Source organism: Musa acuminata, chromosome BXJ2-5 (genome assembly GCF_036884655.1).
Source record: "Musa acuminata AAA Group cultivar baxijiao chromosome BXJ2-5, Cavendish_Baxijiao_AAA, whole genome shotgun sequence".
In the NCBI taxonomy this organism is placed as follows: Eukaryota; Viridiplantae; Streptophyta; class Magnoliopsida; order Zingiberales; family Musaceae; genus Musa; species Musa acuminata.
In genome coordinates this window covers 45,299,511-45,321,062 of record NC_088342.1, presented here as the reverse complement: position 1 = coordinate 45,321,062, position 21,552 = coordinate 45,299,511, and the positions used below count along the sequence as shown (strand labels likewise).

Here is a 21,552-nt window from a genome sequence, read left to right as displayed (position 1 = left end):
ACGTTGACTCTCATCATCGTTCCATTTTAATAACCTCAGCTTCCTCCCCATCCCTTCCTCTCTCTCTCTCTCTCTCTCTCTCTCTCTCCTCTGACACATTGCAGTCGAGATGCTGTCACCAACCCCTTTGCCCTACCTTTAGCCGCAGACTCGCAGAAAAGCTGCGCCCGCGAGAAGGAGAAGCTTAAACAACAACTACGGTGAGAGATACTGCTACAAAGCAGCTGCCAAAGAGCCACTCCTTTTAAGTGTGAGAAGAGAAAGGGAGAAAAGGTAAGCCGGTGACAGATCCGCCGTCCGTTGATCGTGGTCTGGACGGTGGATCGGGGACGAGTGAAAGAACCGGCGGTCAGAGGAGAGACTCACGTACCTCCACGGAATCTGGGATGGATTGGATGGGAAGTGGGACCCGGTCTACCGTGGCATGTGAGTGGCCGAGTGGGGCTATGAATTACCTAAGTCCAAAAAATAAAATAAAATTAAATAAGTGAAGGGATAAATATATTATTATTTTTTCAGTTCTAATATATTAAAAATATATTTATTATTTATTATTATTGATTACAAAATAATTAGATATAAACAGATATAAAAAGAATTCGGCAACCGCCGTTCCTAATATTGTGGGCCATAAGTGCTGTATTGCTGAACACAAAGACGCCAAGTGTTCTCTCATCACATTCTAAGTAATTAGTAAGTCATGATTACGCCCAAACCGAGCTTATCTTTTCTCCTCTCTCTCTCTCTCTCTCTCACTCTGAAACGATTCCTCCTCGCACATCTCATGACCTCCACACCAAAGAGTACACTCAAAAGAAGCACGACACCTGCAAGTTATCGACATTGCCACAAGCAAGCGCAGGTTTCTTTCTTCCGTCGACCACGGCGAAGGATATCGCGGCCCAAACTTAGTCTGCTGGGGATCTCGGTGGTGGGGCCGAAAGGTAACCCGGCAGCGACACCGATTCTCTGGGCCCCTCGGTAGCTGAAACAGCTCGGTGAGGCTCTCTGCGTCTCTCGCTCGCTCGTCGCCGCCGTTCGGCTTTTGCTCTTTGTCTGATCTGTTGCCCTGTTGATGTGGTTCTGTTGCAATGCGACCAATTCTTCCGGTGTTCGTCTCTCTTGCTGCTGCTTTCTTTACGAAAAAGAGGATCTTTTTTTCGTTTGGATTCTTCTCGTCTTGATATGGATGAGACGGTTAACAAAAGGAAGCTCTGTTCTTTGTGTTCTTCTCAACACAAATCCACTTCGGTACTCTCGACTCTCCCGAAACCGATCGATGATCATTGAGCAGATAAAGTTCATTCTCCTCGATCCGTTAAAGAAACCCTAAGTGGCGGTTTCTCCGAACACTTTCCAAACAGTGGAAAATTTGATTCGTCGCCAGTGCGCCTATTAGAACCGTAAAAGCATTCCACTCCTCGTCTTTTGCCGCACCTTTATCCAATCCCTCTTGTCTTCTCTCCCCGTTTTCGAGCAGAAAACCGCATAAAGATGGCGCCTTTCGCGCCTCCGTCGCTTCTCCTCGATCCCAAGCCTTCGAGAACCACAAGACGACTCCAGATCTTTCTTGGTGAGCGCCAATGCCACTGAGCCGGAGTGTCAGGTTTCCAATGTTTTCCTGCAGCATGACTGGTCGAGCGGTTCACCAACCTTTCTGCCACTTCCTATCTCCAGCTCTCACCTCACCTGCCGTTAGAGCTCTGCTCTCAGAGGAGTGAGGTAGGAGATTCCTGTCTCTCTCTTCTCTCTCTGGGGCTTACTTTTGTGACCTCAGTTCCGATTTGGACCAGGCTTCTGCAAAGCTTCGCCTTTACCATCTCTTCCAGCTGGCTCTGAGAAGGGTATGGTGGTTTGGATATTGGGAATGGCTTGTTGTTGCCTTTTCCTTCTGTTACAGTATGGGTTTCTACTGTGCCTCTTGTTTCTTTTATGAAAAGAGAAGGTTCTTTTAATGCTTCGATCCATCTTTTTCTGGCGAGATGTGTGTTTCTGATGGCTGGTTTTGTTTCACTTGATTGTGTAAAGCTTCAGTTCTCTGTCTCATGTGGCCGTTCTATTTTATTTTGCTTCTGTGGACACCCATTGCTACTGTTTCTCACTGTTCTCAAAAAGTTCTCTTTTCCATTTGTTGTTCCTTTTTGTCTTTAGTTGCTTCTGCGAGGAGGAAAGTAACACTTTGGTGGAAAGCCAAATAGTATCAATTTCTTTTGCCAGCTCTGTCTGTGTATTTGATAGTGAGTTATGGTTATGATATGAAGCTTGTTCCGACTATCTTAGTTTCTTTGTTGTCGTAGCTTTTCTCTCGTGTTTGCCTGTTCTTTTCTCTCACACAGGTATTGAATGATCCATTCTTATTGATGGGAAAGGGTAAGGATAAGAACAGCTTTGTGCACATCCTACTGAATTTGTTCTGCTTTGATCATGCAGATTACGCCTCTCAAATTAAAGATTGAAGTGCTCCAAGTTTTAGAGGTTCTCAGTAGCTGCATAAGCATGTCAACAAGAGGGAAGAGATCTCAGACGCTTCATGCCTTGTCATTCTTCGTTATCTTCGTCGTCCCCTACACGCCTTTCTTGCATGCAAGTTACACTGTTGAGATGGAGAAGTTGCTCACGCTGAGAGACTCACTTTCCCAAGGAAGAAACTTGTTATCTAACTGGTTCAGCGTGGAAAGTCCCTGCAACTGGTCAGGCATAACATGTGTTGGTCCAGCAGTTCAGGCCATAGATTTATCTTACACACCCCTTAACTCATCAATTCCGAGCTGCATGGGTGAGTTCAGACATCTGAAAGCACTCAACCTCAGTGGCTGTGGATTCTCTGGTCAAGTTCCAGATTCATTTGGTGATCTACAAACTCTGCAGTCCTTGGATTTGAGCAGGAATCAACTCTCTGGAGCTCTGCCTTCTTCACTTGCCAACCTCAAAATGCTCAAAGAACTTGTCCTTGACTCCAATTCCTTCTCTGGAGGCTTGAGAATCATAGTTGAACATCTGAAAGGTCTCACGAAGCTTTCGATCTCGGGAAATTCTTTCTCAGGGAGCATTCCACTAGATATAGGGAGCTTACAGAATCTGGAGTATCTGGACTTGAGCATTAACTACTTGTCTGGAACATTACCCAGCAGCTTGGAAAACCTCAGCAGACTCCTGCACTTGGATGTCAGCCGAAATAGGCTCTCTGGGTCCATCTTTCCTGGCATTGGTTCCCTTGGAGATCTCTTAACTCTTGACCTTTCTTCAAACAGCTTTATAGGATCTCTACCAAGTACCATTGGCAGATTGACAAGTCTAGATTCTCTTTGGTTGGGTCGCAATGGCTTCACTGGGAGTGTTCCAGTAGAGATTGGCAAGATGAAGCAGCTCAAAGTTTTCTCTCTCCACAGTTGCAAGCTCACAGGAACTGTTCCGAGGGAGATCTCTGAACTCAGGAACTTAATAGATTTAGACATTTCAGAGAACAAATTTGAAGGGGAACTACCTCGATCTATAGGAAATTTGGTGAACTTAATGTATCTGGTTGCAGCTGATGCTGGGTTGAGTGGGCATTTACCAGAACAACTAGGCAGCTGCAAGAATCTAAAGATCCTAGACTTGTCTTTCAATTCCTTCTCTGGTCCTCTTCCTGCAAGTCTTGCAGGACTCGAATCTATCACGACATTTATCGTAGAAGGAAATCACCTGGAAGGTCCCATTCCCCCCTGGATTTCGAACTGGAAGATGGTAAACTCCATTAGGTTGGGCAAGAACCAATTCAGTGGATCTTTGCCTCCACTTGATCTGCCATTTCTGACCTCATTCTCTGCTGATGCCAATCAACTCTCTGGAGAAATTCCCTCTAAGATATGTGATTGCAGGTCCTTGTCTTCTCTCTCTTTATCGGAGAATAAACTAACTGGCAGCATCGAAGAAACCTTCAGAGGATGCTCTAATCTTACTGATTTGATCCTACTTGGGAACAACTTACATGGTGAAATACCAGACTACTTGGGTGAGCTTCCACTGGTTACATTGGAACTGTCACAGAATAATTTCTCTGGACATGTTCCGGATCAACTGTGGAGATCTCCAACGATTCTAGAGATATCTTTGAGCAACAATCTACTTGCAGGCTGCATTCGGATCGCCGTCGGCAACATTTCTAATTTGGAGAGACTACAACTAGACTATAATTTCTTTGAAGGATCCATACCAAAGTCCATTGGCAAGTTGAGAAATCTGACAAACTTGTCTCTGCATGGAAATAGACTATCTGGGGAGATACCAACCGAGCTCTTCAACTGCACAAACCTTGTGGCGTTGGATTTGGGTTCAAACAATCTGACTGGTTCTATTCCAGAAGCCATATCTCGGTTGAATCTGCTGGACGATTTAGTTCTGTCGAACAACCAACTCTCTGGTCATATTCCAGGTGAGATCTGTGCTGGATTTCAGCGGGCTGCTTACCCAGATTCGGAGTTCACGCAGCACTATGGTGTGCTCGATCTTTCCTACAACAATCTCACAGGTCAGATCCCTGCGGCCATCAAGAACTGCGCAGTGTTGAAGGAGCTAAGGCTGCAAGGCAACATGCTCAGTGGCAGCATCCCTCCTGAGCTTGCAGAGCTGACGAACCTGACCTTGCTTGATTTCTCCTTCAATTCCCTCAGCGGCCCGATTCTGGTTCAGATTTCCCCCTTGCAGAGCCTACAAGGTCTTCTCCTGTCAAACAATCAGCTCGGTGGTCTCATTCCAAGCGAGTTGAGCTTGATGCTCCCCAGCTTAGTGAAGCTCAATTTGTCGTCCAACAGGCTGACTGGTCCTATTCCGGAGACCGTCTTTGACATCAAGACACTTACAGATGTTGATATCAGCTCGAATTCACTCTCTGGTTCAATCCCGTTCGGTGGCAGCATTGCCAGGGGGATCAGCTCCCTGCTTATCTTCAATGCCAGCAACAACTACTTGAATGGCACCATGTCGGAGTCGGTGTCGAATCTTACCTCCCTGGCTGTTCTTGATCTCCACAACAACAGTCTCACTGGAAGTTTGCCGTCATCGCTCTCCAAACTTGACTATCTGACTTATCTGGACCTCTCCAACAATGGCTTTCTCGGCGACATCCCCTGTGACGTCTGCAGTATCGTCGGGCTTTCCTTCGCCAACTTCTCCGGCAACAAGCTGTACAGGTATGCGCCGGAGGAATGCGCTTCAGCAAATCGATGTGTAGCACAGTTGGTACCTTATCCACCACCAACTCGATCACCAAATGGGGGGTTGATTTGGGGCGTCGGTCTTGGTGCTGCAGTAGGATTGCTAGCTCTGGTGTTCCTTCTGCTCAAGTGGAAAGCAATGAGGCAGCAGTCCCTGGATCTTGTCTCCACTGACAAGGCCAACTTGGCAGCCGTCGAGCCGGCCTCCAGTGACGAGCTGCTGGGGAAGAAGATGAAGGAGCCATTGAGCATCAACGTAGCCACATTTCAACACGCCCTGCTGCGGCTGACTCCGAGCGATATCATGAAAGCCACCGAGAACTTCAGCAAGGCTCGAATTATAGGCGATGGCGGTTTCGGCACCGTCTACAGAGCAGTTCTGCCGGAGGAATGCGTGGTGGCAATCAAGAGGCTTCACGGTGGCGGCCAGTTCCAGGGCGACCGCGAGTTCTTGGCCGAGATGGAAACAATCGGGAAAGTGAAGCACCGAAACCTCGTTCCACTGCTCGGATACTGCGTCTTCGGCGACGAGCGGTTCCTGATATACGAGTACATGGAGAACGGGAGCCTCGAGGTCTGGCTGCGGAACCGAGCTGATGCTGTCGACGCCCTCAGTTGGCCCGTAAGACTCAAGATTTGCCTGGGATCCGCTCGTGGCCTTGCCTTCCTTCACCATGGCTTCGTGCCTCACATCATTCACCGCGACATGAAATCCAGCAACATCCTACTCGACAAAGACTTCGAGCCGAGAGTCTCAGACTTCGGCCTCGCACGTATAATTAGCGCCTGCGAGACGCATGTCAGCACCGACCTCGCGGGGACCTTCGGATACATCCCGCCGGAGTACGGGCTTACGATGAGAGCCACCGCGAAGGGGGACGTCTACAGCTTCGGGGTGGTTACGCTGGAGTTGCTGACGGGATGGCCTCCGACGGGACAAGAGGAGGTGGAAGGCGGCGGAAACCTGGTTGGGTGGGTGAGGTGGATGGTGGGGCGTGGGAAGGAGGCTGAGGTGTTCGACCCATGCTTGCCCCACGCCGGTGGCGGCCCGTCCAGGGAGCAGATGATGCGGGTGCTCGCGGTCGCACGCGCATGCACCGCCGACGAGCCGTGGAAGAGGCCCACCATGCTCGAGGTGGTAAAGATGCTCAACGAGATTAAGATGGAAGCGTGTGGTGATCTCGTTACCCGCCATGTCTGATAGATGCTTGCTGGTATGACCTCAGTAAAATGCAGTAGAACAGAGACTCCTTGTCAACATGCATTATGTCGGACGTTACGTACATGTACTATGGTAATTGGATGTAACATGTCGGTATTTGATGGATTATACAATCGTAACGGTACCGTCTATCTTCCTTTTAAATCATTTAAAATATAAAAAAACCTATAAATAATAATAATAATAATAAAAATAAATAAATAAAATAACCAATCGATCAGCTGAATCGGCGAACGCAGAGAGCGTTGCTGCCTTACTGCCGCTCCCGTCTCTGTTCCCTTCATCGCCTCCTTCCTCAGATCCGCTCTCGTCTCTCTCTGTTTCCGTTTGCCTTTTTCTCTTTTGAGCTGAGATCTTTGTTCATTTTGTCGATCCGATCTGTTCTTGTTCCCAATTCCCCACCCTCGATCTCTTCTCGTTCTCTAATGTATTGATTCCTTGGGTCTGCTCCCCTTCTTTCGCCTCCATTCCGTCTCCCCCTCTTCTTGAAATTGCATAGTTTGGATCTGAATCTGGGGTGTTAGCTCCGTTGCCATGGATCGGTCCGGCGGGAGCCCTGGATTTGGGCTCTCCTCGATTGTTGTTCTTCTGCTCATCTTCCTCGGTTCCTTTTCCTCCCTGGTGTTGGCCCAGGTAATTTCCGAATTTTTTTGTTGTCCTTTTTCTTCCGTTCTTCAGCTAATGAAGAAGTGGATTTTGTTGATTTGACATTTGAGTTTTGTTCGCTTTTCAGGAATTAGAGGTGGACAATGATGAGACTGCATCGAGCTTCTCGGCCAAATCGTTGGATCGGCGCACGAAGGCGAGCTGAACTTTCCATGTTGCATCTTCTTGATGGCGATGCTTTGCGTCTCTCTTCCTTTGATGGTTTTTCTTTCGACATTCGCTGCAGATGTTGCTTCACCCATTCCGAAAAGATGAGAATGCGAGCGACGGCAGAGTTGTGTCTTTGGACCAAACGGGGTTGGGGCTCTTCGATGCCTTCTTTGCTAGCTTGTCCATGATCATTGTCAGTGAGGTGTGTGTGCTTGACTTTGCTCATGGATTTAGCAAGTTTGGTTCTTGAATTAGTTTGGTTACACTAACATTAACCGTCATTTCAATTGCTAGATCGGAGATGAGACTTTTATTATTGCTGCTCTTATGGCGATGCGTCATCCAAAATCAATTGTTTTGTCTGGTGCACTCATGGCGCTTGTTGTGATGACGGTAAGGTTCTTTGCATGTCACAAGGCTTTCCCATTGTTGAGATACTTGTTCTTCTACATTTCCTTTCTCAAAGTCTTCTCTATGTTGTGAGTATTGCATCCTTAACTGTGTTATTGGCAGTTTCGTTTCAGTCCTACTTGTCGTTTTAGGTACTGTCAACTGGACTTGGTAGGATCGTGCCCAATTTGATATCGAGGAAGCACACCAACAGTGCAGCTACTGGTAAATATTTCCCTTTGCGTGTTTGACTAGGATGGACTGCTGACCTGATAAAGACATTAACAAATGGATGGATATTTCCCTTTCTATGTTATGCAGTCTGCTAATCTTGTCTTTCTTTTTCTCTCTGCTGGTGTATCTTTTCTTATTTCTTTCTTTAGTGAGTCTCCTCTTAAAACAAGATAACAAAACTATTTTTATAGGAAAAAGTCTAACTAGGAATACATTTGATTGGATCATATTGTTTTCTCAATCATATCGTTACTGCTTTACTGAATATAATTCTTTGGTTGTTCTTTCTGTGATGTTTGCTTAAAATTGATCCATTGGCCACTCATTGGAATTCTCTTTTCTGTAACTTTTGGGTTCACTTTATTGGACAATATGATTGTAGTGTTTATTGTATCTGAGACAAAGTAATTTATTCCTATGAACTTCAGAAGGTCAGATCACTGCAAAATATATTAATTTGTGATAAGCAGTCTTTTGAAGTGCCTTGTAGTATTAGCTTCTCTGTTTATTATTACAGTGCTTTATGAATTCTTTTGGGCTGCAGATATTAAAAAAAAAGAGAAAAAGAATTGGTTTCTGATAAGTAGTTGTTTGATCCATGAACTGGTGTGCGGTATTAACTTTTATGTTTACTCCAAGCAGTGCTTTATGCATTTTTTGGCCTTCGATTACTGTACATTGCCTGGAGATCAGATTCGAAGACATCACAGAAGAAGGAAATGGAAGAAGTATGTCAATCATTTTTTGGAATAAAATGATTTGAAATTTAATGGCCTGACTGTTCCTGATGATTTTGTTACTATATTCTTGCTTAGTTTAAAAATGTAAATTTTACTTGGAGTGTTAAGGAACTTTGCTACATTACTTTTCTCTTCTTGGCCTTAACATTTTTACTTTGTTGATGCATATTACCACATTCAAATTGAAACTTGTCGCAGTGAAAATTTCTTGACGATACATGGCTTTAATATATAACTTGGAGATTATATATTTAGTGGGCCAAAGTAAAACATTAACTATAACTATTTCATGCAAGTAAACTATTGTAGGCTATCATGGCTGACTTGCAGCCTTTTCTTTTCTTATCTCTGGATGATGGAATGATATAAAATATTATGTTTTGTAATGGAAGTTTGATATGTGGATACGTATCATCTACAAATTTTTATAACTTTATTCAACTTCAACTCTATCATATTTGTTTCAACAGATTGAAGTCAAAACTGACTCCTTTATCCTGTGAAAACCACACTAAATTCATTGTTCTATGAATCAGCAGATGAAATGACTTCAAAAGTTCTTTATTGTTCTAAAAATTTTATAAGAAAATTTTATGTTGTTAACTTGTATGATGAAATGAATGCAGGTTGAAGAAAAACTTGAGTCAGGGCAAGGGAAGTCGACATTGCGCCGCTTCTTTTCAAGATTTTGTACACCAATATTCTTGGAGGTATGTCTTCTTTCAATCCTAATTACTTGTGGGTGATAGGAACTACCTTTACATGTTTTCTCTTTTGGTTCTGAAGGGGTCTCTTGTGGTTTGGTTTACATTGATGCCGTCGAACATTCCAAGACCTAGTAATACTGATGACTCAACTTTTATTGATGTAACTACCTTCTCCATGCAGTCATTTATTTTGACCTTTTTGGCTGAGTGGGGGGATCGCAGTCAGATAGCAACTATTGCGGTGAGCTCATCTTTTGTGCTAATTGTTCTTTTATGCCTCTTATAGTGGTTAATGCAACTTGTGATTGACACCTAGCATCATCTGGATGTTTGAACTGCACTTCATCTACTTTCTCATAATTAATAACTCGGTTCCTTTCATTCAAATTTGTATTGAATAGTTCCTGTTTTGTCTAATTCCTAAACTAATTTAGCTGTCCACTTAGTTGTGTGTCCTCCATGCTCTAGTCAATCTATCTTCCAAAATAATTTTAGAAAATTTTGTCTTGATAAAGTTGTTAGCTTTTATTAAGTGTATTTGCTTGTGATACAAATCTAGTTGGCTGCTCACGTTAGTACATCTAAAACCTTATCAAGTATGCCCTTATATGGTAAGGCTCTCATAGTCAGCTCATTCCCAATGGTTTCTAGCTCTGCCATGAGTTACAGGTTATGGTGTCCAACCATGACATTCTTCTAGGTTTCATGTTTATGTAAATTCGACAGGCTACCTGATAAATATGATTTGCAAGGATCAGCATATCTGCCTCAATGGCACTGCATGATATTGGCACATGAATCAGGGCTAGATGCATTTCCAAGTGTTTGATTTGGCAAGAAACCAATAAATACATGTGAAGACATGTATGAGAAACTGTTTGATAGAATGGTACCAATGTCTCAATGTTAAGAGGGTGTGAGAATTAGAACATAAGTTCGTGAGAAGCCTAAACCAAAGGGGCTTAATCTCTATCATTAGTTGATTCCTGAGATCTATGATCAAGAGATTCTCACAGTGGGCTTCTCCTCCTTCCTCCTTTTTTCCGTTTCTCTTCCTCTCTCCTTGTCTTCTTCCTCCACTTCCAACAGCATTAAAGAAATTTGTCTTCTTCTTCCTGCTCAACATTTTGCAGTTTCCTTTTATTGAATAAAAAAAGAAACTACAGAATCACACTGACATGATTTCACCACATGTTTACAAATCTCTGAAGTCTACTAATTGAACAAGTAACATGTCGCGTTGTGGATCATGCAGCTGGCAACTCACAAGAATGCAATTGGCGTTGCTGTGGGAGCAACTCTGGGACACACCATATGCACATCATTAGCAGTGGTCGGAGGGAGCATGCTGGCGTCAAAGATCTCACAGAAAACAGTGGCTACTATTGGCGGCCTCCTGTTTTTCGGGTTTTCTTTGTCATCATACTTCTACCCTCCATTATGATGTTAAATATCTGATTTTTTTTTTTTATGGTAACCATTTGTTCCAAATAGAACTTTTCTTTCCTTTTTGCTGTGCCCATTTTTTTGGGCATCCAACACAGATATAATTAATTTAAATTGTAATTTGAAAGTCCTTTTAGTGTCTGTGTCATATCTTCTAATGTTTCGTAAGGTAGAAGACTCGGTAAAAGATTAGTCTGCTTTGGATCCTTTCGGGCTTTTCTTTTTTCCTGTTGTTGTTTTGCTAGTTAGTTAAATTAGTTAACTGTTAATAATCCAACATTAATTAAGCTATATATATATATATAATAAGATTCAAAAATATATCGAATAATATTTTTAATCCTCAATCTTTGAAAAGTGAGTTTAATAAATTATCATCAGATCAATGTTTAAAGTATAAAAATAAGTTGGATGGATGTGATAAATAATATGACTTTATATATATATATATATATATATATATATAAAGGATAAAAAGCACACTTGAGCTTTCACTTATTTCATGCCAATAACTTCCTCTCCTGTTCCATTAATGAGGCCATGAGAGAACGGCGCATGGGCAAGCTCGTCGTCCTTCCCTTCTCCGCCAGCTGCGTCTCCCGCTCCAGTGTTGCCGTCAGCCAAAGCCAACCAAAGAGAGTACAAGGTGTCCCACCATCTCTTTCTCTTCCCTATTGGTGTTCCTCTCTCTCTGTCTGTCATGTTTCTTGGTCGCATTGCAGGAAGAGAGCTCGAGAAGCAGTCCACTGCGAAGACGAAGAGGGCTCACAAGATTCAGAAGCTGCTGATCAAGAGTCTGAAGAGCTTATCTCAGATGTTTGCGGTTTACGAAGAGGAGGATGAAGAGAGAGAGATGGAGATCGGTTTCCCGACCGACGTGCAGCATGTGGCTCACATAGGACGGTATGGGTTCGACACTACTACTGCTGCCATGAACAACATGGACGTGAAGAGCTGGGTCAAAGGTCCGGAGCTCCTCCCGCTTGACCCCCTCTCACTGCAGCAATTTGAGGCGGCCATGGCGACGCTGGCTTCTGTTCCTCCACCCCGCCGTCCGTGAGGTGCTGCTGCTTTGTTGTTCTTCCTATTTGCTTCTTCTTCTTCTTCTTGCTGCTTTCGTTAAGCCGTCACATTTTAGTAGTTCTTGTTCTCTACTTGGTGTTTGTGATAACAATATGGACTTCGTTGAATCATCTCTCTCTCTCTCTCTCTGACCTCAGGCAATGCTGACACTGTTGGTTCACGTGACTTGATGTCCCACCAAAACCTCTCCATTTGTTTATAATCCTTGACATTAATCTAAAACAAAGAGACATAATCTTGTTTGTATCTCAACTCAAACATTTGTCCTTTGTAGAGAGAGAATCTAATCAACGTTCGAGTTTTCAAGGTAATCATATCTTACACAACAGCTCTCATAGTCTTCTTCCTCACAACAACGAGTCTCGTGATCTATCATCTCCAATGCATTCTCTTCTGTAAAAACTTGGAATCAATCTTGAAGTTAACTAAACTCCTTTGTTTTTGGGACACGTGTGAATTTGATCCTACATTTGGATATCCCAAGTAATCCGAGGTATATGAGTGTGAACATAAGTATACTAAAAAGGTAATATCTCTTTTCATTACGTTGAAGTTAAGCTTTTATATTTAGTCGTAAATAGACATAATATTTTACAGAATATTTTATAGTGTGGCAATCTCTAACTACCTCCGATAGCCTCCACTTGGCCTCTTGTCTATGTGAGCAACAAGTGGGGGTGTGCAATCTATACCCACCTACCTTAGACTCTTTCACATGGGCAGATGAGTAGTGGATAGCATTTGTCTTCTTCTTTCACCGTGGACACAATGTAATGATCATGTTTCGGATGAAGATTAGCTAACGATATATTCTCTATCATTTGTCTCGCACCCCTCATCTCTCAAGACATGCTTTGGGGCTCTCGTGAGAGGAGTCCAAAGTGTAGCATCTAGTTCATTTGAAACATCAAGCTTATATCCCTTTGATCCATTATCGACCTAGTGGCATGTCTAATTTGCCCGGCACATCTAGTTCATCATGCCTAAGCACTACTAGTGGTAATATATCATTGATCTACACTTTGTATCATCGATGGACATATCTTGGTCGGATGAGGTCACTGACCTCCATGTCTCAAGTGAAGGTTCAACCTCCATGCCTCAATAAAGGTGGGGTTAAGTTTCCAGACCTCCCCACCTCAAGTGAAGATGAGTGTCGGATATCTCGACCTCCATGCTTCTAGCGAAGCCCTGACCTTCATGGCTCGACAAAGGTAGGGGTCGGGTTTCCTAACTTCCCCGCCTTGGGGTGAAGGCAGGGATCAAGTTTCCTGACCTCTCCACTTTTAGCGAAGGTGGGGGTCGAGCTTCTCGACCTTCATGCCTTGGCTAAGGCAGGGGTTGGGTTTTTCGATCTCTCCACCTTGGGCGAAGGTAGGGTCCACATCTCTTTTCTTATTATGCGGAGGCCCCATTTCTATATGAGGTGCTCGTGTCTTATTTATTTATTTATGGGCCTCTAGGTTGATGGACTATATTAAGTAATGACCTACTCATCTTGAGTAAAGGAAAGGTTGAAACTCGATCTCCTTGCTTCAAGCATTCTTTCTCTTGTATCTCCCATCGTAGTGGTCTTATGCAGGTCGGATTTTTTCAACTCATGTGCATTAGCCAAATCTTGCCTTGTACCTTCCGCCATAATATGTTTCTTCTTATTAGGGTTGGGCTCTCCTGACTTATGCGACTCAAACATATTTTATCTTGTACCTCCCATCGTGATGAGTTTCTTATTACGCAGGTCGAGTTTTCCTAACTCATGCATGTCGAACACATTTTGTCTTATGTCTCTCATCATTATGAATTTCTTATTACGTGAGTTGGGTTTTCCTAACTCATGCACCTTAAATATATTTTATCTTATGCCTCATATCGTGGTAGGTTTCTTGTTATGTGGGTCGGGTTTTTTCGACTCATGCACCTAAGACACATTTTGTCTTGTGTTTTCCGCTATTATAGGTTTCTTCTGATGTAGGTTGAGTTTTCTTGACTCACACATCTTGGGCATATTTTATCTTATGCCTCCTGTCATGATAAGTTTCTTTTTATGTAAGTCGGGTTTTCTTAACTTACATGTCTCAGACACATTTTATCTTATGCCTATTGTCGTGGCGGATTTTTTTTGACACATGCTATGATTTCTCGACTTATGTGCCTCAAGCACATTTTATTTTATATCTTCTATCATGGTTTTTTTTTTTAATGCGGGTTGAGTTTTTTCGACTCATATATCTCGAACATATTGTCTTATGCATCCCATCACGATAGGTATAGTATTACATGAATCAGATTTTCTCGACTCATGTGCCTTAGATATATTTAATCGTTTGTTTCTTGCCATAATGGGTTTCTTCTAACAAAAGTTGAGTTTTCTTAACTCACGCATCTCGGACATATTTTGTATTATGCTTCTCGTCATGATGTGTTTCTTGTTATGTTTTTTTAAGGTGGTCTTCGTGTATCGATCACTTTTACACTTTTTGAGATTGTCTTTGTACATTGGTTATTTTTGTGTTTCCGAGATGATGTTCATATATTGATCACTTTTATACTTTTCGAAGTAGTCTTCGTATATTGATCATTTTTATATTTTTCGAAATAACCCTTTATCCTTGACTTATAGCATTGCTATTACATCATGACCTTTCTTAACCGGACATTGGTCTCTTGTCTACGTGGACGATCATCAGAGGGAAGCCCATAATCATTTCTCTTGGTCTCTTAACATTATATTACTATACATCATTTATAGTCCTCGTTCATTTCTATCTGTGAAAGAAAGATATTAAAAGACGTTGGAATACCCTTTCGATTCAAAGGTAAAGTTGCACTTCCATATGTGCTCCCACCATCACCATATCAACAAAGCTAATCATGATTGTTTGTGGTCCTCGCGTCAACATCGGACCTCTCCTATTTAATTATCCTCAATGAAAAAAAAAAGAGTAAATATATTTCCCAAACTTGAAAGTGGCATATTTATCTCTACAAATCATATTTATATATGACCATCTCTCCTATTAATATTCTTGGTACCTCCTAAACCTACTTAATTACTATAATATCAATGAAATCTCTCACTATTTTCTTATAATAATTTTAACTAGAGATAATACAATTATTTCAACAACAAATACCCACCAAATGACGAATATTAACTACAAAGATTTGCATAATAACTTAAATTCATAAACATGGGGCCACAAAAGGATCTATCATGAGATCATCCTCCAATTTCCTTCATAGAATAAAGAGACCATGCAAACGTAACCCATCATCATATGAAACATTGACAAAAGTTGCAATCCATTATAGGATAATTAACAATCCACATCTGATACTTCTGTCCTCCTTAATATATTATGTCTTATCAATGCAAGCCCTACTTTGAGAACGTAAGATATGCACTAACTTATGTAGCACTCTCTCTATATATATTATTATGTGTTCGTGCATTTTGTATCGCTTTGAATCAAGCATATCTGAGCCGTTCATTATTCACCTGAATCATGATTTCCATGTATTATAACATATATATCGGCTGTTACGAACAATAACGAGTACTATATAACGGAAACGTAAGCGTGTCGGCTGAGCCATGTGTTACAGCATGAGGCTATTTTGGTCATTTTGGGAGAGCAATGGTACAAGCCAGACGGAAGACGCATTCCCCTGTCACCGACAAGTCTCAGTCTCTCCACCACCACCACCACCACCACCATCACCACCACCCGCAGGAAGAGGAAGGGAGATGACGTGCGTCTTCGTCCTGCGTGTCGCCACAGGATTTGGAACGATGCGTGAAACCAAATGAGGTAGCGAAGAGAAGGCAGAAGACGACAGCAGGAGAGACGGGGAGGCGCTCTGGAATCGGCGGATGCCGATCCCCAAAACGAATCTTTCTTATACGTCATCTCCTCTCTCTCTCTCTCTCTCTCACTTCAATCGGTGAGGTTCCGGCTTCTATCCTTTTTATTATCTTCCTCTCGCCCTCGACTCTTCTTCGCTTCCTGTCCGCCTTCCTGATGTCTGTTGTCGTCGTTTTCTTTTGCCGGATGTTCAAAGGGCGGATCTTTCTGGCTTCCGCGAAGAGAATCCGATGCCTGCTCCGTCCATGTTGGGAATCTTCGCGCGTGGACTGAATCGGCAAACATGCATTTTTCATAGATCCAGGCATCTCGATTCCCGGTTCTCGAGCTCGGTCGCTGGCTTTCTGTTGTAGATTTGCGGTGCTTTGCCGGAAATCATTGCTTGGAGATCGATTTCTTTTCTTGTTTTGGAGGATTTTGTGATAAAGATTGCATCTTGGGAATGGAGGGAAGGGAGTTGCGGCGAGGTGTGACGCTCTCGGAGCGGCTGTCTGTCGTCCACTCGTCCAATCTCGGGGACCTGCTCAAGGTCCGGGAGGAAGACGACATGCGCATCTGCCGCCGCCGGGGCGGCGATTCGGTGACTCTAGAATCGATTATCGCGTGCGAGAATAGGGAGGGATCTGCCACCTCCGGCGGCAGCGGAAGGACACTGCTCGACATCATCCATCAGGAGCACGAGGCGAGTGGGATCATGGCGGACGGGAACTCGAGCAACGAAGCCCACTGGATGTCGTTAAGGGACCGCCTCCGCCTCCACATCGACGGCGTAGCCTGGGCGTCGGCGTCCGCTGGCCACTTACACCCAATCTCGGACGCCGAGCTCGTCGTCTCCGTTCGGAGTTCCGAGCTTGCCGTCCCAGAACCCACCGCCGCGTCAGCGACGGCCGCGGCAACTGAACTACCCTCAGTCAGCGGAGGAGGAAGCGACGAAATAAATGGCAGTGAAAACTCCGATCCCGGCGGCACCGCTGAGTCATCCGCACCAGCTGCTGTGCCGGCGGCGGCGGCGGAGGAGGAGGAGGAGCAGCCAGCGAGAGTGTCCCTCTTGGCGTTACTGGAGCAAACGGACAGGCAATGGGGAGGCAGCGGGAGGGAAAGGTTATCCTTATTCGCAGCGGCGCCGCCGGAGAAAGAGGTGGCAGCGGACGAGAGGGAGGGCGGCGGAGGGGTGATGCTGTACATGTGCTGCGTGTGCATGGTGCGGCACAAAGGGGCAGCGTTCATCCCCTGCGGCCATACCTTCTGCCGCCTCTGCTCGCGTGAGCTGTGGGTCAGCCGCGGCAGCTGCCCCCTCTGCAATGCCTACATCGTTGAGATCCTCGACATCTTCTAATGCCTCCTCCCGTTCTCCAACTCCGGCGGCCGCCGCCGCCACCACCATATCTCTGGTAATGGCTCCTCTTTTGTGATTAATTGGCATTATTTTTCCATCTGATACAACAACTGTGGAGATTGATGTCCAACAAGATGCTGTTAAACTGATGTTGGATGTCTAATTTAGTGTCATCAGTGCTGGATTTTGGTGGTGTGTGAGAAGATAAGGGAACAATTTTGGTGATGATGATGTTTATATGATGAGTGATTGATATAAACATTGCTAGTTAAGCTTGTATGATGGTAGAGAGTCCAAAGATCTAATGCTATTGGACTAAATTATGTCCATCCTTACAACAATCTAATCAAAACTTGTTGGCACTACATCTTTCTGTGCATGTCATACTCATCTAGAGATCTCATTGCTCTTCTCACTAGTGGCCCCATCCAGACTTTGTTCATAAGCAAATGCATGCATCTTCTTATAGATTTGTTCTGACTTGTGTTGTTATATCATATTGCTTGTGAATTGACATTGTAGTTGTTGAGTGCCCAGAAAAGTTTATTTAGGATTAATTCCATAGCCTGGGATTAGTACACATTGACAAAAATGAGAGAAAAAAACATTATATATCTGATAGTAATGAGCAACTCTACATTAAAGTTTCTTTGATATCTTGACCAATGCTACTTTCTATTTGCATTCTTTCTTTGCACAAGCAGTCATAATTTGATACCAATTAATTGTTTGATTCTGGTGATCTTTTAAGTGATTCATTATTTCTGTACATTCTGACTTCTAATTCTTTTCTCATGAAACAATTAACCTTAATTGATAACCCCCATAATGCATGCTTTCGAAAAAAAATATTAGTGACTTAGCATTGAATTTTGATTTTTGAGAGAGCTAAATACCAATGATGACAAAATTATTGTATACATCAACAGTCACATGTACAGTGCTGAACTGATCATATGGTTGCCTGAGCTTGAAATTACTCCTAGTGATTATTAACATCTAAATGCCTGATTACTGATTGTGATACTGAAAGATTTATGGCTGCTTTGATGTCCAAAAGGCCTAACCAGAAATTTACAAGAGATTGGAAGGACATAATTATTCTTCAGTAGTTGAATGGCATGTGATCCTATTTGATCTATGCCTGTATTAGGGGGTTTGAGCTTCAAGCTCATGTCATTGTATTTTTGCTTCTCTCCTGCATCATTCTGGAGAGATCCAACTGAGCCACTAAACCCATCTCAAAATCTAAATCTTTCCAGCTGCCATCTCAGAAAATTAATTAAGTGTATCTGTTATCATTTGTTGCACAACTAAACTTGTATTACTCTGCTAATCTTGGCTTATACTTGTTGATAAGGGGTTGTTTTTTGTTTCTCTTGATTGAGGATTTTTGTGATGCTTCAGAATTTTTTCTCCCTCTGGCTGAGTAGTCTCTTTATTGATTGTCTGAAAAGTGATAGCATTGGATTCCTCTTGTCTACTTATGACTGCAGTTGTTCATCAGACCTATCTGCAATTTGTCTCTTTATATATCCAAATTAGCTTGTATGATAAGGGTTTTGGGAATCTTGGGATTAGTTGTATCCTTCAGTTGCAACTAATGCTGCTCAATGAGTAAGATTTCCTTCAAATATTGATTCACAATGATGTGATTATGGGTTTTTCTTGATTATGAAATGTTAATTGCATTGGAATACCTGCTGAAATGTAGTAACAATGTGCAGTAATCTGATTGACATGCATGAATTTGTGCTTTGATTATATAGGAAGATTTTGATTAGATACAAATGCAAAAAGCAATTTACCTAAACAAAATATTATGAAGAAAAAATACATATTAACAAAAATACATCCATCAGATCATCAACAACAATTTCGAATGGTACCTGATGAATGCTGATGGCTATCTATTTAATGAGCACCATGAAAGTGCTGTGGACTGGGGAAAAGAAAGCTGAAATGGTTACAGTGGACAGCTACTGCAGCAGATGCTTTGGCAATGCATTGAAGCTTCAACAGCTCCAACAAAAGTCTGGCCACTGCTGCTTCATCAGAACCAGCACCAACCATGGCTCATAGTTCTTACTTTTCTTTTTGGAAAAAGAAGCATGGCTAATGAATCTCATTAAATTGTCCTCTCTGTTAGCATTGAAGTTTGGATAGAGTGAAACCACATAAAAGTCTGTCAAGATTCTGTGAAATCAATGTATATAAAGCTTTGCATGCTCTGCTGCCATGTTAATTTCTCATCAATGCTCTCCATCTGAAATCATTTCTTAATCTGTGATTGACATGCCTCTGGAGCTATTCTAAATGAAGGATATCCTATATATTCAAAACACTCAATCCATTAAGGCCAATCAATTAACATTAAATTCTCATTTGAACCAAATGGATTTCATATGACAAAACAGAACCACCATGAACAGAGAATTGAAAGTGAACATTCCACACACACACATCAAAGGCCCAAAGATAATGTCACCCAAAAATATGAGTTCATAACCTACACTTCTTGACCACTGACTCCACTAGCTGCTACTCTAATTACAAGGTTCTAAGCCAACATAGAACTAGAATTATCTCTATGTGCTTGGCCGACCACCTCCAGTTTGGTGCAACATGGCATCAATCTCATCCCCATCCTCCATTTCAAGCTGCAAGATACAGAGATAAAATGCTTGAGATCAGATTGTCCTTAGTAGTAACAATATAATGACAAAACAAAATGGTCAGTTACTTCATCAGGAGACTGCTCGCCCCTCAGTCTACGGCCATCAAACAAAAAAGCAATCGCGTTGAAGTCCATTGATTGACGATCACAGTAGGCACTCATGAGCTTCCGCAGCTGAGTGCTGCGCTTGATCCTGAAGAAGACCTCATTTCCATCCTTTGGAACACAAGAACACAAAATTAGTACAAGACTGATTGCAGCAATATTTGATATCCGAAAAATCATACTATATGACAAATCATACTATAGAGGAAGCTACGGACGAAGGCGACAATTGTAAAGGAAGTTGCAAACGAAGGCGATGACGGAGGAAGCTGCGGATGAAGGTGACGATGGTAGATGGAGATGAGGACAAAGGCGACGACAACGAATGGAGTTGCAGAAGAAGGCCACGATGATGGATGTAGGATTTCACTTTGAAGATAAACTAGGCCAAGCTCAGGGGGGAGAGGGGGGTTTTGTGTTACGGCAGATTAGTTGGTTTGATTGAACCAACTTGCTTGTTTAATTGAACCAGGCATGAACCCAAACCCATCTTCACTTGGGCGGTTGGACACCTTGGGAGAGAGCTCAGGAAGCAGTTCATCAAAATGTCTCGTCCACAGGTTTTGCAAGGCGCTCAAGCCTCGCCTTGCCTGAGCGCTTTTGAAAATACTGTATAATACTTTCAGATGATGGAAAACGTGAGAACCAAGCCACCATCAACGAGAACTCCTCTATCTTGTATTCATAACTGTGGGCACCCAAACAATGTACCATAAATGCCACAAAACTAAAATAGATTATTACTAACAATGCATCTAATACATGTCCCAGATAATTTCATCAATTTCTAGTTTGACATGAAGTTTGAAACAACATCATAAAGTTAGATATCTTGGCATCAACTTAGCAAGCATAACATCTGATGCAAGGTTCCTGGATAAGAATCCCTAATCAATGGCATTCATTTCCTGACCTAGATAATTTAATCAGCTACAAGGTGCACAACAACCTCTAATTAACAAAATTCACTACTTGGTGTACCCAGTTCTATTAGCTACTGGACTTGTGCTAATCCACAACCACATGCACGATGCCAGAGATTAATGTGCAAGTAATTTAAAAAGGGAACAACCACAACTCCAAATACGCCCCAAAAAATTCATTTTTGGGCAAAGATTTCAAAGCTATCTTAAACACCTTCAATAAATGAGCAAAATTGGCCAAATAAACTCAAAAGATCTGAACCAAATGTAACTAATAGGAAGAACATAACCAACAGAGTATCCAATTATTGCCGGAAAATGGGAGAATGGTAAAGGGGGGGGAAGGAGGATGAGAAATCAGACCTGTGACTTGACCTTGAGATTGATGTGCGCCGACTGATCCGCTGGCTTCTTGTCCTCCTCTTGCCCTGCGCTCGACATCCCTCGATCGACCCTCGCTCCCAAAATCTTCCTCAGGGTTTCGATCTCTCCAAGTTCCCTTCCCCCGTGTTTGTCCGGAGACCACCAACGGTACGCCGAGGAGGGCGACGTTTCGAGTGCGCGCCATGCGGAACCAAGTCGATGGACGACTGCTGTAGTATCCACTTGGACGGTTGAGATTTGCTACGTTAACATGATTGACGGTCCGATTGGCGAGGCTGATATGTTACAGTGGGCACAAAATGCCTTGTTTTGACCGTATACTACAAGTATACGGGGCCGTATGGGTGTCACTTCTCGTAGTATACACAATTATATTCCAGTTCAGGACTGGTGAGTCGGCTCGGTCATCGAACCGGCTTCTGAAGGAA

The 21,552-nt window shown here is 43.0% G+C and overlaps 4 protein-coding genes across 6 annotated transcripts; 3 read left to right on the top strand and 1 right to left on the bottom strand.

The window, feature by feature from the left end:
• The first annotated feature begins 2,435 nt into the window (after nucleotides 1-2,435).
• Nucleotides 2,436-6,440, top strand: LOC135611887 (leucine-rich repeat receptor protein kinase MSP1-like). Its single transcript, XM_065107535.1, has one exon. The coding sequence runs from the start codon at nucleotides 2,497-2,499 to the stop codon at nucleotides 6,394-6,396; it is 3,900 nt and encodes a 1,299-aa protein (XP_064963607.1). The 5' UTR covers nucleotides 2,436-2,496; the 3' UTR covers nucleotides 6,397-6,440.
• Nucleotides 6,441-6,634: 194 nt separating this feature from the next.
• LOC135585326 (GDT1-like protein 4) lies at nucleotides 6,635-11,943 on the top strand. Of its 2 annotated transcripts, XM_065109875.1 has the most exons (10): nucleotides 6,635-7,050; nucleotides 7,151-7,219; nucleotides 7,310-7,435; nucleotides 7,528-7,626; nucleotides 7,776-7,848; nucleotides 8,500-8,585; nucleotides 9,224-9,307; nucleotides 9,486-9,545; nucleotides 11,288-11,396; nucleotides 11,473-11,943. In XM_065109875.1, exons 1-10 carry the CDS (start codon nucleotides 6,952-6,954, stop codon nucleotides 11,808-11,810), a joined length of 1,143 nt encoding a protein of 380 aa, XP_064965947.1. In that variant the 5' UTR covers nucleotides 6,635-6,951; the 3' UTR covers nucleotides 11,811-11,943. The 2 variants fall into 2 exon arrangements, with proteins under 2 accessions (XP_064965947.1, XP_064965948.1); XM_065109876.1 differs by lacking the exons at nucleotides 11,288-11,396; nucleotides 11,473-11,943 and adding an exon at nucleotides 10,560-10,891.
• A 3,545-nt stretch (nucleotides 11,944-15,488) lies between these two features.
• Nucleotides 15,489-19,273, top strand: LOC103986443 (uncharacterized). 2 transcript variants are annotated; one of them, XM_065109873.1, is made up of 3 exons: nucleotides 15,489-15,778; nucleotides 15,896-17,090; nucleotides 18,898-19,273. In XM_065109873.1, the coding sequence occupies exon 2, from the start codon at nucleotides 16,142-16,144 to the stop codon at nucleotides 17,033-17,035; it is 894 nt and encodes a 297-aa protein (XP_064965945.1). In that variant the 5' UTR covers nucleotides 15,489-15,778; nucleotides 15,896-16,141; the 3' UTR covers nucleotides 17,036-17,090; nucleotides 18,898-19,273. The 2 variants fall into 2 exon arrangements, with proteins under 2 accessions (XP_064965945.1, XP_018681354.1); XM_018825809.2 differs by having other exon boundaries at nucleotides 15,489-17,090.
• Nucleotides 19,274-19,368: 95 nt separating this feature from the next.
• LOC135613001 (small ubiquitin-related modifier 2-like) lies at nucleotides 19,369-21,288 on the bottom strand. Its single transcript, XM_065109874.1, has 3 exons — nucleotides 21,104-21,288; nucleotides 19,779-19,928; nucleotides 19,369-19,695 (listed from the first exon to the last, which is right to left on the bottom strand). The coding sequence occupies exons 1-3, from the start codon at nucleotides 21,179-21,181 to the stop codon at nucleotides 19,624-19,626; spliced, it is 300 nt and encodes a 99-aa protein (XP_064965946.1). The 5' UTR covers nucleotides 21,182-21,288; the 3' UTR covers nucleotides 19,369-19,623.
• Nucleotides 21,289-21,552: the final 264 nt, after the last annotated feature.